At 41.9% G+C, this 20,085-nt stretch overlaps 2 protein-coding genes across 3 annotated transcripts; both read right to left on the bottom strand.

The window, feature by feature from the left end:
• Nucleotides 1-4,100: 4,100 nt before the first annotated feature.
• On the bottom strand, nucleotides 4,101-11,596 carry OTOR (otoraplin). Its single transcript, XM_075147677.1, has 4 exons — nucleotides 8,680-11,596; nucleotides 8,065-8,204; nucleotides 7,374-7,484; nucleotides 4,101-4,435 (listed from the first exon to the last, which is right to left on the bottom strand). The coding sequence occupies exons 1-4, from the start codon at nucleotides 8,801-8,803 to the stop codon at nucleotides 4,412-4,414; spliced, it is 399 nt and encodes a 132-aa protein (XP_075003778.1). The 5' UTR covers nucleotides 8,804-11,596; the 3' UTR covers nucleotides 4,101-4,411.
• A 249-nt stretch (nucleotides 11,597-11,845) lies between these two features.
• On the bottom strand, nucleotides 11,846-19,804 carry SNRPB2 (small nuclear ribonucleoprotein polypeptide B2). 2 transcript variants are annotated; one of them, XM_075147675.1, is made up of 7 exons: nucleotides 19,716-19,804; nucleotides 19,323-19,410; nucleotides 17,287-17,459; nucleotides 15,606-15,746; nucleotides 14,415-14,468; nucleotides 12,754-12,842; nucleotides 11,846-12,229 (listed from the first exon to the last, which is right to left on the bottom strand). In XM_075147675.1, exons 2-7 carry the CDS (start codon nucleotides 19,384-19,386, stop codon nucleotides 12,070-12,072), a joined length of 681 nt encoding a protein of 226 aa, XP_075003776.1. In that variant the 5' UTR covers nucleotides 19,387-19,410; nucleotides 19,716-19,804; the 3' UTR covers nucleotides 11,846-12,069. The 2 variants fall into 2 exon arrangements, with proteins under 2 accessions (XP_075003776.1, XP_075003777.1); XM_075147676.1 differs by having other exon boundaries at nucleotides 19,581-19,717.
• Between the last annotated feature and the right edge of the window lie 281 nt (nucleotides 19,805-20,085).

A 20,085-nucleotide genomic window follows, 5' to 3' on the forward strand; every position in this document is an offset into this window, starting at 1 on the left:
TCCAGTGTAAAATGTTAGTGCCATCACAAGTAAGAATCAGATAAGCACATTGTGAATCCTTCATAAACTCAGTCACCCTTATTGTTACCAAAAAGCCAAATCGGAAACCTGGCCTGCTGCTGTGCAATTTGAGCATGTTCTGCGGAGAGGCAGTGAGATGGGCAGGGGGCCACCAACCCTGAGAGGAGAAGCTGTGGGAGCTGGACTTGTTCAGCCTGGGCAAGAAACCGCTTCAGGAGGACACAAAAGCAGCGCCCGCCGAAACTACAAGGCGTTTATTCAGAAGATGGATCTGGGCTGTTTATTGAGTTGTTCTGTGGAGGAAAAGGGACAATGGACATTAACTGAAAAAAATGGGTTTTAGATAAAGAATGTAAGCTTCACTATGAGAATAATTAAGGAGTTACCCAGTGTCCTTGGAAGTTTTCAAATCCGTGGGCAAATCCGTGAGCAAATCCGTGAGCACTCTGATGTGGATTCAGTGTGACCCTGCTTTGGGCAGGAGACCCCCGAGGGCGCTCCGGCCTGGGGTGTCCCTGTGATGCTATTAACCAGCGAGTCCTTCCCACAGCCAGGCAGAAGCCAGCCGCTGGATGTCACCCTGCGCTCACCAAACAAAGCTGCTCCCACCGGCAAACAAAGGATCAAATCCATTGCAGCAGGAAGGCTTTCTTAATTACAAGCTTTTTACTTCAGGTAATGATTTAGGAGTATTAGACTTCTTCAAAGCCAACCTTGCTGAAAAATCCACAACGGTTTAGTTTAAAAGCTTTGGAATCCCCATCTAAGGTTGAAAACTTAATGCTAACTTCAGCCAGATAGATACCATGAGATCGTAAGTTAAGAGTGCAGTTCGAGGCCACATTGAGAGTCCTACACAGCCTTGTTTAAACGCAAAACCAAAATGCACATCAAGCTGTGCGTATATTTCCCCTATGCTGGGATAAAATGAACAGAAACAGACTGGAAGATCTTGTCATATAAATAGCACACACTGCATGTAAGATACTGTGTACATATTACTAAAACAGTAACAGTGAAACTGCTGTGATTTCTAGAAAGAAACTGCAAGGACAATAATCACTGTAGGGGAAAAAGAAAGAAACTAGAAAATCAAAAGCATCCTCCACTGCCTGCTAGCATAATATTGATTCTCCGCTCCCTCTCCTGAAAGTCAGTTCCTGTTTATTTCAGCCAGGTACGCTACAGCATGAACACTTAGGGGTCTGAATGGCAAGCTGTGTTGTTCTGAAACGAACTTCACCCAAGAATGTGAAATGCAGAAAGCGTATCTGTGTTCAGTGTCAAAACTATTGATCTTTAACTGTCAACTTCACATTAATAGTGCTGCCAACTGCAAGGACTCAAAAGTTTTCTACAGACATCCCGTGCTCCCCTGCCATTTCTTCCTTCCCCACTTCCCACGGATTTCATCGTACAAGTCAGGGATCATTTTGTTTACCTTTGGTGCTAGTGCTGTTAAGATTACGGCTGTCACGCTTCCCTACATTTGTAAAGGGTAGAAACTTAAGACTTTCCTCTAAAAACAGTAGATTCTCTGCAGAGAGAATCTAAAAACAGCAGATTCTCTGCAGAGTTCAGACTGCAACATCTCCACTCTTACGAGTGCACACACCATCCCTTGCAAAGTGAATCTACCCAATGTGCCTTCTCGGTGTAGCATTTACAGTGAAGAGATTGCCCTCAGAGAGATGATGGCCATAAAGATCAGGAATTGCTGCATTCATTGTATCACGTCCCTGGTGACTAACGAATGAAGTCACAATTCTCCTTTGGACAACAAAAAAAATGGATCCTGCCAATAAGTCACATAATGAAGCTATAAATTTATCTAGTCTATCATACCAGAGTTCAGATTGTAGCATAGGTCACCAGTGCTTGTGAGATGACAGCTTTACACAATGTGGATGTAAAAACAAGTACCTACGACATTGTGCAGACGAAAGGTGCTATAAAGCTTCATGAGATTGGAAACCATCCAACAGTTGCACATTAGAGACTGAATTCAGTAGACAAGTATCTTTGCCAGTACAATGCTTCTTCACAGCCAGATGCTTTATGAACACCACAAAGCGAACCCTTATCTTACTTTCCTCAGAATTAGATATTCAAGTAGCAAAGATGGACTTTGATGCCCCTTGAAAGCCTGCTGAGTTATTTTCTGCACAGGAGAGATCGCCGCAGAACAGGGCCTCTGATGGCAGATGGGAAAAGGCAAAGAGAAATAAATACAGACTGCCCACATTCTGCCACAATGGTCCCAGACTCGCTGTAACTGCCAAAGAAGTCATAGCAGGCTGTTTTTCACCGGTACTCCAAATGTTGCCCTTTGTGCACGCTCAAAAAGGACAATATATGCATACCTACGCCCTGTTGTATGCATCCTGCACTGAAAGTATTCTCCCCTTAGTTGTTTTACTATTCTGAAGTATCCATAGCTCATACAAGCTGCTAACGGAGCAAACAGGAGCTGAAAGTAGTTACGTCTGCAAGCTTTTCTTTACAAGGACATGGATTAAGGATTAAGCGCAATGTCAAGGACTACAAGCACTGGTCTCACTTTATAGCACAGAAAGTCCAGTTCTCCCGCCCTGGAGCTCCTGCACTGTAAACGAAGAGGAAAGGACAGTATATTTGTGGAGAAATATATATATAGCTTTTTACATCTGCCTCTTACACATCCATGCAGAACTGGGTACATTAATAACTCTAACCAACTATCTGAGATGGTAATTTGAAGAAGAACTCGTATTTTCCAATAGCAAGTGCTAAATCTCACCTCGCAATTTTCATTCATGATATCCACAGTGCAATTTAATGTATTTTGTGTGTTGTTTGCAACCATCTACTGCTACGCGTACTCTTCCGGTACCCGCAGCTTCTAATGTGTGACCAGGTATAGGATGTGTTTCCATCGAGCCTATCTAAAATGAATGCATGCAACTGCAAACACCTCATCTTGGAAAGCTGTGCTGAGTGGGAATGATCCAGCTAAAAAATTACTTTGTTGGTTAAAAAATAACTGTTTGCTCACAGACAATCCTGCCAAAGGCCTTTCACAAATGCAAGTACTGCTAGTCCTAAAATGTTTTGTCATTCAACCTCCCCCAAATCATGAAATTTTACCTGAAGAACTCACTTTTTGAGGCCTAATACCACCACCACTTTCAGCCACAGGCATGTTTAACATTGAGTGACACAACCTCCCGCTCTGGGGGGCAGGAGGCTCAGTCCAACGGCTCCCCACACGTCCTCCCCTCCAGGGCTCAGCTGGCGCTGACCTGCCCTCGCGGCCATTGTGCCTCAGGCGGCCTTTTCCCCCTCCCGGACCCGCGAGCTGGGGGCGCGAGGAGGCAGAGAATGCCCCATTCCGATTGGCTGCCGCGCGGGCGGGCGGTCGATCCCGCCCTTCTGGAAGGTTCTCCGCCGGCTGAGGCGCTCAGAGCTCTCTGAGGGCAGACGGAGCTTCACCCCGTGTCGGGCTGCCACAAGAGGGCACTCGGAGTCGCATTTAGGCTTTAGTTTCCGAGACAGAGTGCCCACCTCTATTCTGTGGCTTCAGAAACGTGCTTGTTCGTAAAAAATTAAACACGTTTTCTGCTGCTTCACCCGATTCCGTGAGTGAGGCTCTCCACGACATAGCAGGCATCCCAGCGCCGGCAGTACGACTGTTAGAGCCAGAGAGGGATCAGCAGGATACCTCCTCCAATTCTCGTACTTTGAACGTTTAGCAGAGGCCAAACGTCTTCTGTACCAGCGTTGAGGGGAGCAACAGGGCACCGTGCTCCCTCCAAGCTGGGGGACGCCCTGGGCAGGCGCCACCCCCAGCCTTACCCCATCCTCCTGTTTCAGCCCGTGGCTCTCAGCCACGGTTTCAGCTTGAACATGCCCTGATAGGTGAGATACTCTTTTCGACACACTGCTAAAGCCCATATTTAGTTATTAGTGATTTCTCAGTTGTTGGATACTCTTAGAACAAAATTTATTTATTCCAGCGAGTCACTGATGGCCCACCCAAGCCATCTTTTTTTAGTATCTAATACATGGTGTAAGGTTATGGCAGGAAAATGCAGGTCAAGATCGCACATCTAATCCCACACATAGCATATTTATACCACACAGACTTAAAACAATTCAAAGGCTATTAGCTTTATTAACAAGTAACGAAGTATATGGAAGTAAAAAATGGCTAAAGAACAAATCCTGTGTGGGGCTACTTCCCCATCCCAAATCACTCCCTTTCAATAAAGACTTTCATGTTTTGAAGAAGGATTACTTGTTTCACAAACATGTATTACAGGAAGAGCTGTGTGTTCAGGGAGGGTGTTCAGGTTTCCTCCTGTCAGCTTTCCGTGGTAGCAGCCGAGAAATTCCCTGACGGCTTTCAACGCTATTCACAGAAGAAATCAATGTCCTGAAAGAGAGTGTTAAAAGGAAAGATGTTTTGAGATTATTTAAGGATTAATATTCTGTTATCACCCCCCAAAAGTACAGGAATAGATGCAAACACAGAATACGCTATAATATACTCAAAGTATTCTGGAAAAGAAAAAGGTCTTTTCACTCCCTTTATGTAGCTGGGAAGATTCGTTCCTGCCATAAATTTTTGAAGTGAATTAGGCAATACCACCTTCTCTCTTCATTTCAAATGATTCCTTTATCTCCCCTTTTTTTTTTTATTCCCTCATCCATACCTGGATTTATTAGTCATACGTAACCCTTTATCCTTAAACAGTTCCTAATCACACATGAGAAGGGTGGGTGCCTTAAACAGACCGAGGCGATGCGATACACTTGCTACGGAGAAATGTTGACTGGAAAATAAATGCCAGTGTTTTGCTTGAAAACTTCCAGCACGGGACAGACTTCCACAGCATATTGCTTTCTTCTAACTTCCTGCTATTATATCTTATATGGCTATGTAGATCTCAATTCTGCTGCAGGGAGTTATCACACTGTGGTGCTCAAACTGTACAGCATTTACATGAGACCAGCGTATCACATATAGCTGTCCACGGGAAGCAGAAGACAGGGAGCTGTTTTGGAACAGATGCTTACTGGTAATGAAGTACTCTCATCTTAGCCACCAAATGGCCAGTTTTAAGTGATCGAGGGAAGGCAGGCAATCCAACACCGCTTTGAAGTACACACAGACTGTTGTGTTGAGTCTATTGTATTCAGTGTGATTCAATGGTTCAGAAGTAGCAGCACTGGGGGGAGGGGGGAAATTTCCTAAGATTTATTGCTCAAAAGGCAACCAACAAGCATGGATTACCCAGTGCTGCACAAAAGGATGCTGAGAGAAGCTCACAGGCAGAAACGTTTGTTAGCAGGGTCTGTAGCTAATGGCATACATTGACTCCAACAGTGAAAGCTACTTTCGGGAGGAAAAAAAAATAAAATAGAAGGAGGGTCAGAGACAGAGGCCCCCAGGCTGATGTCCTCTTTCAGGCTTCTCTCTGGCGCAGCAGGTGCCCCCCCATAATACTTTTCCCCATCGAGTTCCCTATGAGTTGTTCCTCCATGCAAAGCCATTTGTGTGTGCCACCCAGTGCTTTGATCAGGGTCAGGTGCCGCATGTTGATTAATCGTTAAGCTTTGGGCATCATCGGGTCCCCCAATATAAAAGGCAACCCCTTCCCAAGAGAACCCATCGTAACACCAATATTGGGCTTTGCAGGTGCAAGGCCAGGATAGCAAGGCAAAAACATTGCCAGCGGCTTAGGGGAAGGTTACAGAGCTGTGTGCATCTTCTGACTTGCAAATGGAAGGCTGGTGGCATTAGAGGCATCTATGGTGGTGTGCAACGCTAGCGCTGTATAAACCAGCACCTTTAAGGGATATTTCTGGAGCAAGCAGCATGCCCATACACAGATTGGTCAAGATGGGCTGTAGACTGTTTTAAATGTGATCTTAGAAAGAGTGAGTTCCTTAAGGTCACGTTTGCAACATACGACTGAGAGCAGTAGAACAAGGAAAAGAACGTATCTGTATCGCCCTTCGTTTTCCTTGCAAAGTTCCTACATAGCGAGAACGTGAAGCAAGGGTGAAACAGCTGTGAAAGTCTGTGTCGCGAGTTTTGCAAAAGAAAAGTACTTTCCAATTAAAGTTCTGCATTGCAGCCTGACATCAGCCCATTCTGGACCCCGAGTCAGCCTGCTAAGACATCACTTTAACCTACCTCTGCTTCCAGTTCAGCTTGCTGTGCAGCAGACTGGCTGTCATATTGTTGTGACAAGCGCTTAGAAACATATTTTAGCAATTCTTTCATGTTCTGTGACTAATTAATTGCTGCAATGCTTCTGGGCCAAATTCAGAATAACCTAATGTAGTGTCAAGAGAAGCAATCACTTACCCGAGATTCGCATTGCCTCAAATAAAGCTTGTCTGACACATTATAGCACAAATCCTAGCAACTATTAACGTGAAACAAAATTCTTTCTTTCACTTATTTCCTCTGCGTTAATGAAACCCATCTAGTAATCTGGACCTGGGATTAAAAACTCCAGATACGATTTCAAGATTGAAGCACTAATTGTATTTTGCCGTACACTTCAAAACAGCATATAGCTAAATATTCAATATTGATGAAGGTAATTACTGGAAACATACTACTCCATTTGTTTTAAGCATTTTAAGCACGGAAATAAGCTACCAGTAAATGTTACTTGTAAGCCAAACCATACCAGCCTCTGAAAAAGGACCCTCCTCTTCCACTCCTCTGTGAAGTGTTTCAGATCTTCAGTAAAATTAAAAGAGCTGTCTGGTGCATGAGACACTACTGTACATAATCGGGGACAATCACCCTTTCAGAAACACAGCCTACTTACTCACAGAACACTAATGTGTTTCCAATAGCGTTTTAGTTCAGCTTTTTGATAGACGTACCAATAACTTTGACAGCATGCTTGCCTTGTCATAAAAAGAAGAGAGTAAATCAGAAGTTCTCTATGACAATGTCCATCTATATATACAATTAATAGAAAGCGTGCTTGTATGCGTTACTGAAGTACGCAGCACAATACCCAGACTCTAAAAAAGAGATCTTCTCGCATTGTATTGCAAATGGTTTGGGTAAAACTTACGTGGCCTTGAAAGAATACTATTCAAATCAACAGGAACTCTAATAGGATCAGGCCCTTAATGCAGCATTTGTAATGTCTGCAATATCAGAGCGTATGTTAGGATTTTATTGAGGCTATTTGCCTGTACAGAGGCCCAAAGATTGGATCCCTAAGCATCTGTGATATGCTACAATCAACTGCCACAATTATGATTTGTTTTTACAGCAAATTAGCATTACACAGCCAAGTAAAATTATGTAGCCAGCTGGGCTTTTGCAAATTCCTTACCGTTGTAGGAAGAGTCTTATTTGCTTCTTGATAGACATGTTGTTCTGAGACTGAACTGCTAGGGAAATAACCAACTGTCCCCATATGGTCTTCATACTGTTCTCCATAAACCTTCAAGCAAGGAGATGTATAATTAGGTACCTTAAAACAGTCCTCATCTGGTTTGAGCTCGTTCATGATTTAGTCAAAAGCAGTTTCTAGTAGCGTTTCTTACTCTGGTTTTACGTTTCCCAGTTTCCAGTTAGCTGGCACATGAAACAAACCATTAACACAAGTTCTGATACAGGCATACATTTTTTGGAGTAAATTAATACCGCCTATAGTTTATCTGGAATTTTTTTATAAATGCGGCTAATATTTATCTTTGCTTCCCTTAAATTTAAGACTTTTACGGCCAACTGTGATAAGAGGTTTCTCCATAGTTTCAGCAAACAGCCACAGAAAAGAACTGTTGAGTCCTTCTGTTAAGGTTCAGTTCATAATTACCATATAGTTATTGAAGATATTTCATAAAAAAAATAAAAATTAAAACCCTCAAAACTCCTCAATCAGTTTAAGTTTAAACATTCACTTTGAAAACTAAGTTGCTGCTTTAAAACCCACAATAGCTCAGCGTTAGCATCCATTTCTTGACAGAAATTCGTGTTAATCTACTTCTGGTTTGCTCATATACACAAGAATCTCCTCTTACACTTCCAGCCCAGAATTCTCCAGAGTTCTTTTCTTTCACTAGTTTTGAGTAAACATAAATCAACTGCCCTTTTTTAATATTAATGAATCTGCAGTCTGGAGCATTATAATCCTCTTCTGCTCTGGCAAGGGAAATGGTGTCTAGAAAAAAAAACAACCGAGAATGAAGTGGACGATTTTAAAAATATATATACACTTTTATAGAGAGAAATGTATGTGTGTGTGGATGCACACATGTAAAACTATTTCCACAGACACGAGTAGGTTTTCCTCAAATTAATAGAAGTCTACAAGAATTTGTCCTGCTCATTTTTCTATTCTCCAGTAAGCAAAGTAACAGCTTAAGAATGTGCCATTTCATCATAGTGGAAGTTACAATCCTCTCTACGCTTACTTTCACTCGAGTGAAAAATGTCCCTTACAAATCCCTTTTTTGCAGTAAAACAGCACGCGACATTCCACATAAACCCTCCCACTCTGCTTTTTAAGTTGACAAACCAATTCAAATATAACAGAGCTAAGTAAGCAGAGTAGTTTTCCCTCACACTATCGCATCCAAACTCCACAGTCATTTTTGAGACTATTTCGTCCTCAAAATTAAAGCAAAATTACTTACAGACACACTTGTCATCAGCACACAGCTTCTTGCTGGCAAGCTTGTCCATAAAAATTCCAGTTACAAGAGGACACATTAATCCGAGAGACAAAAGTAAAACAACCAAATAATCATGTCGTGTCATTTTAATTTGCCGCAGCGCTTGCCGAATGCGTGCCGAGTCCAGCGATCCCCGTCTTTTATGGAAGAGGCAGACACCTGGACAAACACGCCAAGCCAATGGGAAGGGGTTGGGGCAACATTCCACCCCACCAGAGGAGCCACAGGCAGAGGAAGACCTCAGGGTCCACTCACGAAACCAAATCCCTTCCCAAAGCCATTCTGCATAAACATTTCAATCAGCAACTTTATTATTTAAACGTTTTAAGCCTTCCTGTAGCTGTCCATAATCTTAATCTTACCTCAAGCAAAGTTTGAGAATGAAAAATTAAGTCAGACCCTGGTAAGCAGTAAAGGAAATTACATCCTTCCAAGTCCTCGAGTCCTTCATTTTCCCAAAGGCTTACTGACAAATGTAATCTTCCCTGGACCATAAACCCGCAGTGGCAGAGATTTCCCTGTTACGGTCTATGGAAAGGACCTACTAGGACCCTAACGCATGGATGCAAATGTAAACAAACCATTTGGGAGTTGAAACACAGTAGAAAGGCTTTGCAAGTCAACAATTTCAATTTGAAGTCTAAAAGTTCACGGACCACATACTTGTATAGGCAAGATCCCTTCCACAGGGAGACGCAGTGGAGAGCAAAACACACAGGTTACGCCAGGACAGCAACCATTTCACTTTTATTTACATAGCTGAACTCAGTTGAGAGTTTGCAGATGCAAGACGCTGAACAACATACAGTGCCACAGGCTGACTTAAAAGGTCCTCTTTATGCCTTGGAGAGGACATGTAGAATTCATCTAACTTCCCAAAAGCTTGTCCTAGCATACATGAGGCAAGACTTGTAGGGAGTATTTTAATTAAAATAGATGCACACGCACGCACGCAGAAAAGGAACAACCGGTGGAGTTACTGCACTGTAAGCGATTCATATCACAGCTGTCAGGCTACAGAAGGCTGGTCTGGATCAGTCCTTGTAAGTGACCAAGAGCAAGTCTGGGAATTCCCAAATCGTCACTGCAGAGAACCAGCGCTTCCCGATTCACAAGGAGGCCTGAAGAGCTGCTGGCCGTACCAGCTTTCAGTCCGCAAGCAGAACAGAGGAAGCTGTCAACTGTCATCCAAAATCCCACACTCTCTTTTAAAGAAAGAGCATCTTGCAGTTTCTGGCATCGCCCTCTTATTACAGCAGACTTCACCACATCCTCCTCTAATCTTCCAGCCCATTACTCCTTCCTCCAGCCTCCCGTATGCAGTGTCTAACTTCCTTTGCAGACGGCTCCACGCAAACCCTTCTAACTGAATAAAGGTGAAGAGCAGTGGTATACCATGGTAGTCTCATGTACACAGACGAGTGGGATGCAAGGACAGCATAATTAATACTTATAAAATGATGACTGCAGAAGGAAAAACAGAAGGTTCATGATGGAATAACGTAGTCGCTTTTGCTCCCTTCCAGGCACATTGAAACGATTTTCACTTGCAAGTATTAGAATACTTGTGAAATCACACACAGACAAAAAAAAGCACTAAAAAGAATGAAAAAATACATATATGGAGATAGGACAGTAATTGAAATGACTGTGGAAGAGGCATCATCTTGCAATGTACTCTGGGAGCAGAAGATGAAAAATTTTTCAGGTCTTGTGCGAAAAAGGTGGTTTATGTAGCTAGTTTTATGCTTACAGATAACATAGCGCTTGCTCAGAAATTGAGTGGACATGCCAGAACTACAAAGAATACCAAGATTTTATAAAAAGCAATCATGCTTCCCTGAAGGTGCAGCACTTTGTCCAAAGAACAGTTTTAAGTCAGATCTCAATTGTTTCAGAACACAAGCTAGGGGAAACAGATGCTCTGCAGCTACAGCCAAAGCCCACAGGAAGGGACTGTACCGAGCCACGGTCATAAAGGAAAGGCCTTCAGCATCCTTCCTCCCGCCCCCATTGACCAAATTACTTTGGAAACAGAAAAAACCTCAACACTTGCAACGTAGCTACAATGCAAAACATTCTTCCTTGTAGTTTCTTGCCTAAACATCAGCTACTCCAATACTTACCTGAACTACTTCTAAAGGAAATCACGCTAACTCTATCCCATTACTTCTTTGTCCGAAAGGGTAGTTAGAGGCCTCACAGAGAAAGTGTTCAAGAAGTGAGGAATGGTGCAACACGACCGCTTCCTCTCAAACATTATTCTTCAAGGGTCTGATTGCAATCCTCCTAGCCAACACCATAAAACAGCTACTGCAAGATTCACCAAAAATACAATCATATTTTAAGTAAACGTCATTATTCTCTTGGCCTAAAATATCTTTCTAGGCCTTCCATCACCTGAACAAAACTCTTCAGCTTTTGAAAGTGATTTTTCCATGCAAATATTTGTAACAGTTACAACTCACAATACTACATCTGATTACTTCATTGCATTCAGTGTATTTCATGTCACACACCACCTGTAAAAGTTTTTGACAAATGGATAAAAAAACCAAAACCAACAACAAATCCAGAGGAATTAGGATATGTATTTTGGAAAAACCTGCATATAAAACAGACCGTCAGGCTCATCTGCATTCTTTGTAAAGAGCCAGAAACTTATTAAAATCACTGGTAATAGGGCTGGAAAGAGCAGAAGAGAAGACAACAGATAAACTTTTATGTTTCTTCTGTGGACCTGCTTCTACTACCAGCCATCATTAGAAAGACAAAACTAGGCTGAACAACAGTGCTGGCAAACTATAATCAATTTCTACCCATACCTGGGAAAAAACCCCACTAATGATAAGATGTTTTTCTTAAGTGACAATTATTCTTGCTGAAAAGCAGCTGTCCCCTCGATAATGAGGCTGGAGATTGAGTGTTGCATTTATTCTGAATATGCTGACATTTATCATTCCTGCTCATGCTTTTTGCTCTGGTAAGACAGCTATTTTTCCAGCACTCACTTCTGAGAAATGAGCGTCACCTTAACTATATTGGTTATATAGTTAAACCAATATACTGAATAAGCCTTGCAAGCCTAACAGATCAATAATAAGACAGATTCGAGGAAAAACATGGCTTGAGAACAGCATAAACTGAATTTATTTTATAAAAAATTAGTATTTCAACACAAAAATTTACTATCCAGTAGATCCGTGGAAATCCTACGTCTGTCCTGGCCGCTGTGGCAATTTTACACAAGTCTTAAGTTTTCTGCAGAGAACAGCAAACGTGCTAGCTGATCGAAGTATCATCGTATTAAAAAACCAGCTACCCACAGAAGTCCTTTACAGGAGCATCCGGTTATTTCTTCGCATAAGTGATTTTCATGGCATGAGACGGAGTAATCTTGAATCCCTGGAGAGCATCTCGAGCAGCTCCTGCTTGATTCTCATTTTCAAACTCCACAAATGCAATGTCATGGCGCCCAGGCACTAAGCGTACTTCTTTGAATCCAGGAAACCTTTGAAATAAGGTGAAAAAGTCAGATAGTATTTCCTAGTTTGACAATACATCTCTCTTCAGTAGCCATACGACTTTATCATAACCATCTATTAGTATAATAGTTAGTACTAACGAAAGATTTAATTGAAGGGTTTTACATATCCAGTCCTTAGAACCATGCCTCAATTAAGGATCATTATGTGGAAGCAATTTAATCGGTCTTGTGCACATACGGAAGCAACTAAATCTAGTTTTAACACTGCTCCTGCTGTCGTAAAGTCTTTAATATTACAGTCACCAGCTTAAATCTAGTGCAGATCGATAGTAGGTAACTTACACAATCAAAACCAGTTACGAAAAAATCGGATTTGCTTTCTGCACCAAGTCATCAGAACTGACATCTGTAATCTTGGCAGTAAGACAAAAGAACTGAAATACCTTCAGAAGAAACTCTGATTTCTAAAAAGTCAGCTTGCCAACTGAGAAAAAGCATACAGGTAACAGAAGAATTCAAAGGAGAAATCCTTTCTATTCAAAACTTACTGATTGAATAACATGGACAGCATCATCTCATTTGTTTCCTCAGGCAAGTTATTAAGGAAAAGGATATAGTTTGGTGGGTTATCAGGCACCTGCAACAACAGAAGATCAAAGTTCAGAAGATTATACACAGCTACCTGTTCCTCTGCATCTGTCTGCATGATTTTTTTGAACCAAGACTCACATATCCTTAGTTTTGCTCCTAACACTGCTAGCTGGACTTCAGTATACCTTCACGCAACAAGCAGAGTCCCTTGGTTCTTTTACAAGGATATGTTAATTTGGAGAGGCTCTTATTTCCACAAAAATCACAGTACTGTATTGTCTCACATGTCATATTTAAACTTGACTGACACTGCAGTACTCTCAGCACAGCCAGGGGTGGGACCCAGGTGCCTAAGTACTGGCTGTAGCGCCGTCCAAGACACCCGTATGGCAGTGGAAGAACCTATGAAAGACTCGCATCCTCCCGGAAAAGCAGTGGGAGGCCAAGATAAAATACCCTGTTCATCTGCAGCAGTACCGAAATACTGAATATTTGGGCAACTGAAACCCACAAAACCCACATGGTTTTACTACAGTGCTCTAATAAATTTAGAAAATTAGAAACCCCGCTAGATTTAAAGCTTTAGAGTCTTTAACAGATTTGCCTGCTAATACGAATTTGTAGCAACCCACCAGACACAAGGCTGAGCAGTCAGTTTGCTGACACTAGACTGAAAGGCTGGAATCTCCCTAAGTCACCAAGGAGATTACAAAAATAAAAAGAAACTGGACACCACAACTTCAAACGTCCTAATAATGATGCCAAGAAAGTTAAGGCCTCAGCAGAACAATCTCCTTCAGCTGATGGAAATATTCCAGGCATGCCATTAGCAAATAAACTTCTGAAGTTCAAACGGTTGTGCTTCAATGCAAACTGACATACACATATTGTGCCTTGTTACAAATGACACCTGAAAGAAAACCCAGACTGGGAGCAAGACATTTCCCCCTGTGGATTACGTATGCAATTCTCAATGATAATACTTCAGAAATGCAGGGCAGACAAAGATCATCTTCTATAGTATTTGCCCTCCTGCAAATCCTGGCTCTTTAGTACCTCCACTTCTAACACATACAAATCATTTAGAAGGTCACTGAGCAGACAAGATGAGTGAAGCGTAAGGAGTTGCTGCTACGTCCCCACACAATCCTTTGGAAAATAAGACACTTATGAGAAAAAAGAAGAAGTGAGCAGACGACCCCCAAACTTCTGAAAGGAAGCTTTTAGGCAGATATTCTGGCACCCTGTGTAGTCTTCCTTCTCCTTTTCTACTACTAGAACAAAGTAAGTTAAAGGGAATTTATTAACAATGAAAAAAAAATTAGGAATTCTTCAACTGATACTAAGCACAGTCCAAATTTAAGAATCGAGTGGGATTTGTTAATAGTGCAGTTTTCTGTATAATGAGAAACTGCAGATTTTCATTTCACGTTAACCAGATATAGTAAAAGTGGGATTTCTGTTGTTTGTTTACCGTGACTCAGCTGTAAGACAAATGTCTCACAGAACAAAAAGGAAGTTGTAAAATATATCCTCAAGTTCCCACGTGTAACAAACTATTATTCATAGAGAATAATTTTAAACATTAGTGCTTTTAGTCACAAAAAAAAAGCATTACCTGCTGATTCTGTGCTGCAGTCCCCGGGGCATTGGCTGAATTTTGTGTTGCTCCCTAGTAAGTAAGTACAAAATAGTTTTACAAAGGTGTTCTGCTAGAAATATGTAAGCAAACATCACCATGTTTCTGTACAACTCAAGAAGTACGTTAAGGCTTTTTTAAGCTACAATCCAAGGAACATTTGTTGCTTATGAGATACCTCTTGAAGAGAAACATAACGCACGTGAGTTTCGCTGAACTCCAAAACCAGGCAATCAAAGAAAAAACATCGGTAGTACCTGATATGACTAATGGCCAAGTCAGCAGATATTGCAAGTCAGTATTTCTCCACATTTAAAAATTTAGTTTAATAGACAGGTAGGAAGTAGTTTCGAAAATGAAGGCCTAGACAGGACATACCTAATAGGAGAAAAATAGGTGTTTCTACTGAGGACTCCAGTTTAGCAAGGATAACTAAAGCTATTACCATTACAGCTAGCAGCAATTATTTCTTTCTAAGAGATTTGTATATAAAGGTTGATTTTTTTAATAAATTCTGAGAAATCTGAATATTCTACCTAGAAAATGTTGCTTTCTATGAACACTTTTATTTCTCCTTGATACCAATTTGTGCCTTGGCAGGAAGTGTAGTTAAATTAACACAATATTCAAACCCTGCCTTGATGTTTTCGGCTATACTTCAGCACATAAATTACTAAATGTTGTTAGTTTAGGCCAGGCCAACCCTTAGTGGAGATATATTCCAAGCCAACTCCTTTTCATCTACCTGTAAATGAATTATCTTGTTCCCATTTACTATTCTTCAGTGCTTACAGAGCAAATAGGGCATTCAAACGCCAAAGGGAAAAGCTGATTGAGCGCTTGAAGCTGGCATTAAAGATAAGCACATACCCCTCCTTTTTCTTTTTTAAAAAGAAGTTAGCTTCTACTTTGGTTTACTGTACCTTTGCCCTACATCTTTGTTTTCATCTGGTAAAAGGCAAGGGCGGGGGGGGGGCAAGGAATAGCAAGGACTATGTAATCAGCCCCCTCTCCTTCAACTTCTAGTGAGTACTCAAAAGCACTAGATATCAACAGACCACCATTTAGGGAATTGTCCAAAAGACAATACTTAATCCTAAAAAAAAAAAAAATTTAAAATAGCTTTTGTGTTTGTTTGTTTTTTCTTTTTTAAATAGAGAAGCAGCTTACCTGGATAACCTTTTTATTTGCTGCATTTGCTGACTGCTCCAGAGATTTGGCCTTCTTCTTTTCCTTCCTTTTTTCCTTATCGGCAAAAGTACCACGCATTTTAGAGATGATATCAGAGTCTGTTTTTGCATACTGAATACGCTTTTTAAAAGGAAAAAAACCAGTACATTTTGCAGTTAATAATATTGAACATTTTGCACCACTTCCATTAACTGTGTTCTACTGTGCATTTACACATTTTTAGCAGGAACTTCTTATATTAAAAATATTGTTACGAACTGTAGGTATGCTTACAGAGTATCTAATCCTCATAATTAATTCTGAACACAACTACGGAACTCTAAAAAACACCGAGATGGAAATTACTAATTTTAACAAATTGAAATCAGAACTCTATTCATCTAACAGCATCTTTTTAACATCTGTCAAGGTTACAGATGTACAAAGCAATATAAGGACATTTCACAAAATTGGCACTAACTTCTGTTAATAAACCTGAGAGGATTTTTTAACCCCATTTTAAGCAGATTCAGCTACGAGTATACAGGTGTGCAACATTATATATGCACACAATCCTATCGCTTTTACTATCAGAGACTACCTCAATACAAAATTACACAGTAGTTGAAGGTTTTTTTTTTAATGCTTTTGTTTAGTGCTTAGATAGAGTATGCATGCTGCAGGCAATATTCAGAAAGGGAAATACACCTGAAAGCTTATGAAGCCTTAATCTTTTTATTTCCTGTGAAGTTTTATTGAGCACAAAACTTTTTAAGGGTAAGCGACAGAACTGAGCTCGCACAATTCCTTGTTAAGGATTTCATTAGAGAATCCGAAAGTGTTAATGAAAAAAAGCTTGTGGCTCAGCAACCCAACTGTCTGTGCTCTCCTTAATGCTCAAAGCCATGAGCTGAAAGCCAGTATTAATATATCCATCCATCACTGAAGTCGTGTGCCATTTGCATGTATCGTTACGCCTCACAAATAGTTGCAGAACTAAGAGATGCCTAATTATCCAAGCAGGCAATGTGTCAATTGTTGTGCTATTCTATATGTTATCAAGTACATTACTAAATCACATTCTATCAACCAGCAGCGTATTTGCTTCACGGAAGTTACACTGAAATTCAGTTATTTGATCTGATACATGCACAAGCAGAACTAGCCATCGACTTAAGAAATAAATCGCTGGTCACATCTGTTGATTTCTGGAAAGTAAAAAAAGATCTTGACCCTACTCACTGTTACCTCAAAAAGGAAGCATCGTATTCTAGCTATTTATTACAAATATAATAGTAATTAAGGTTACTTCAGATAAATTAACTGAAAGCACCTAATTTCAATAACATTACAGAACGAATTTAATTGGTTCAACAGAACACACGATGAGTAAAATGGAAGTATGTAAGATCTTAAAAACTTTAATCCAGGATAGAAAAACATAAAGCCATCACTTAGGAAACCTAAATGCTAAGTTTAACCTCTCTGTGTGTTTTACCTACAGTCTCTCCAGCACCCCTCTAGCTTGCATAAATAGATATATTCATCAGGATGTGACATGATTGAATAACAGTACAATTACAAGTACACGTGATAGTTAATTCACAAGGTGCAAGTACCAAAACACTGTATTGCATCATGGCAATTTTTTTTTCTTTAAAAAGCTAACAAAATATCTTACCATTGGTTTCCCGTAAAACGGAAAGCCTTGTAGTTGTCTCAAAGCATTGGTAGACGATCCAAGTTCTTTAAATATAACAAAAGCCTGTCCTCTCATCTTCATAGTCTTTAAAGCCACAATGTCGACCACATGACCAAACTGTGAGAATAACGCATACAAGGACCTCTTCAGTTCTGTTGACAATACGAAAAAAATAGATTATAACAGGTTACATACAAATGTCCCCTTCTACAGAGTTTGCTGTCCTTCAGGGACAGTGTTTTTTGCCAGCTTTAGCTTGCACAGTGATATGTTACATGAGTTTAGTCAAAACCGTTGCATGAGTACGAGTTTATTTGCCTAGTTTTTGTAAATTGGTGCATGACGCTTGGTTTCACACCTCAAGTGTTCAGCTAGTGAAAAAGTTGTACAGCCACCCATTCTACCATTCTAAGAGAGTAAAAATTACACAAGGATATGTATATACATTTCTTCGTATACATATATATACACACACTCTCTCACACATTCAAGTATGATGAAAGCCATCAAAGACCGATGAGAAAATCCATACTGTAACACGCAATAGTAAAGAGGTATGATTTAAAACAAGAATGTGGCAAAATAGTAACTACTTAAAGGCTAATTAAATTTGGAAATTTTGTTTGCAAGTGTTTAATCAATTCTCTCACGCACATGAAATATTTTTTCATACTCTGGATCCAAATATGTTTTTGTATGGTCACGCTGTACCTTACAACTGCAATGGATTTATTTTCATTATTTAAAAATCACCTGACTGCACACCAAATTAAACCTTAATCTTATCCAATCGAGCTAAATAAATCTTCTGTATTGCGTGATTATTCTAACCCACAAATCTTAAATTTGAAATATTTCAGCAACATAATAGCACTGCCTCTTGTTTATTGCTGTTGAGACATGGTAATACCAGCCCACTGTCACCTTCTCCAGATGCTCTTGACCAACCACAGCGCTGTTTTTTTTTTTTAAAAGTTTTCTTATCAAAACACTTTCCTTAAAAATAACTTCAAAAACTGTATTAAAAAATAAATCACATTTGTAAGCTTTATAGGTAATCTGAAATCCTACATTTAAAAATTATAACCACACAATTTAATAATGGAGACTTACTATTTTATAAGGCACTTAACATGCCACAAACAAACCCCCAAGTTAATTTTTTTCAGTAGAACCATCTTGAAAAGTTAATAAATAATTTCTCAGCAAAGCTATTTCCACTTTCAGATCTCTCTCTGAAGCACCCTGAAGAAACATTTGAGTAGTGCTAGTCTGATCCAGCCACTCAATTCACAAACAATAATAAATAAATGACCTTGATCGCTTTAGATTACAAGCGAAACATAAATATGCTTGTAAGTGGATGGCTCTATGCAGACATTGACTATACAGCCAGGTAAGGGCAAGAGATTTTTTTTTTTTTTTAGCACACTGTGAGGAACTAAAAGTCATCTCTCTAGAGAGGGCTGCAGTAACTGCAAGGCAGTGTCTCTGACACGACGATGCAAAGCAGCCCTAGCTCATGCCACGCTCACCGCCCTTGCATGGTGCTAACACACGTGAGGGGCACACAGATGCCCCCACATTTCAGTGAGAGGGGACTGCTGACCACCGAAACGTGTACCAGCACGGCTCTTAGCATCCATCGGATATTCCGATTACTGCTATCCTTGCAGTTATTCACTGACGAGCCCACCTAACGTATGCAATTAGCTACAGGGCTACAGCAGAGAGGCAATCGGGAGCTTCCTTAGCAACAAGGGCCCTAGCTTACAAAAGGCTTAAGCGTTGTGCTACGTTTGTTGACTTCAGCTGCTGCTCCATTACCGGCAGCCGTTTGCCGAGAGCTCGGTTCCCGACCACCGCCCGCACGGCCCTTCAGGGCGCCCCGGGAGCCCCCGAAGCCCCGGCACTGCCAAAATGCCAAGTGCTGCCTGAGAGCGCAGGACCAGACGCGGAAGCCAGCCCGATGCCACAACGCCCGCTGTCTAAAGGCGAGTCACAGACACCGATACCTTCTTTCTTAATCTTGTCGTTGATGTTGTTGATGTAGATGGTGTGGTTCGGCCTGATGTCCATCCTCTGGGGCGGCTGCAGACCTGCCTGCGGGCAGAGCACACGCGGGAGCCCTTAGCGGCGGCCGAGGCGCGGTCCGAGCCCCCGGAGAGGAGAGCTGCCAGCGCCGGCAACACCCCCGGCAGCGCAGCGGGGCTGGGGCGGGCCCCGGGGGTCTGCCCGCCCGCCCGCAGGCCGCACGCACGCCCCGCTCCTACCCTCCCCGCGCGGGCAGGTGGCAAGGACGGCGAGACGGGCGCTCCCAGGAGGCAGCCCCGCGGCAGCCCGCCATCCCTCTCCGTCCTCCTCCTCCTCCCGCCCGGGCCCGAGCCCCACGCCGCCGCCCGGCTCACCTCCTCCTGCTGAGATGGCGGCCTGCCCGTCCCGTCCCGCCCCGCGCGCGCGTGGACGCAGCGCAGGGGGCAGAGTCGCTCCCGCAGCAATCGATGTGCCGAGCACCGGCGCGCCGATGCCGAGCAGCGCCTGCGCGGTGCCCGCCGCCGCCCCGCGCAAAGGTTGCTCTGCTGGCGCCATGTTGGTCGGGGTCCTGGGGCCCTGCCGCTGCTGCGGCGTGTGCTCACGCCCTAAGGGCAGCGAGATAAAAGGGGAAACGGGTCGTAAAGCTTTCGACAAGCAGCGCGATTTAAATAACGCGGGTTAGCAAACTGTATCGGTTATTTGTTCCCGATCCTCACCGCAGAGGCAAAGCGGCCTGCGGGACAG

The sequence above is a fragment of the Calonectris borealis genome, chromosome 3 (assembly GCF_964195595.1).
Source record: "Calonectris borealis chromosome 3, bCalBor7.hap1.2, whole genome shotgun sequence".
Lineage (NCBI taxonomy): Eukaryota > Metazoa > Chordata > Aves > Procellariiformes > Procellariidae > Calonectris > Calonectris borealis.

Bases quoted from the DNA above. Each gene is read 5' to 3' on its own strand.
- SNRPB2 (XM_075147675.1), bottom strand. From the start codon at position 19,386: ATGGACATCAGGCCGAACCACACCATCTACATCAACAACATCAACGAC. The intron at 15,747-17,286 runs GTAAGATATTTT...CCTTTTAAAAAG, and splicing joins CGTTTTACGGGAAACCAATG to CGTATTCAGTATGCAAAAAC. The intron at 14,469-15,605 runs GTAAGCTGCTTC...CTTACTTACTAG, and splicing joins CAAATAAAAAGGTTATCCAG to GGAGCAACACAAAATTCAGC.
- OTOR (XM_075147677.1), bottom strand. From the start codon at position 8,803: ATGACACGACATGATTATTTGGTTGTTTTACTTTTGTCTCTCGGATTA. The intron at 8,205-8,679 runs GTAAGTAATTTT...TTTTTTTTCTAG, and splicing joins TGCTGATGACAAGTGTGTCT to ACACCATTTCCCTTGCCAGA. The intron at 4,436-7,373 runs GTAAGGAATTTG...ACTCTCTTTCAG, and splicing joins ATAAGACTCTTCCTACAACG to GACATTGATTTCTTCTGTGA.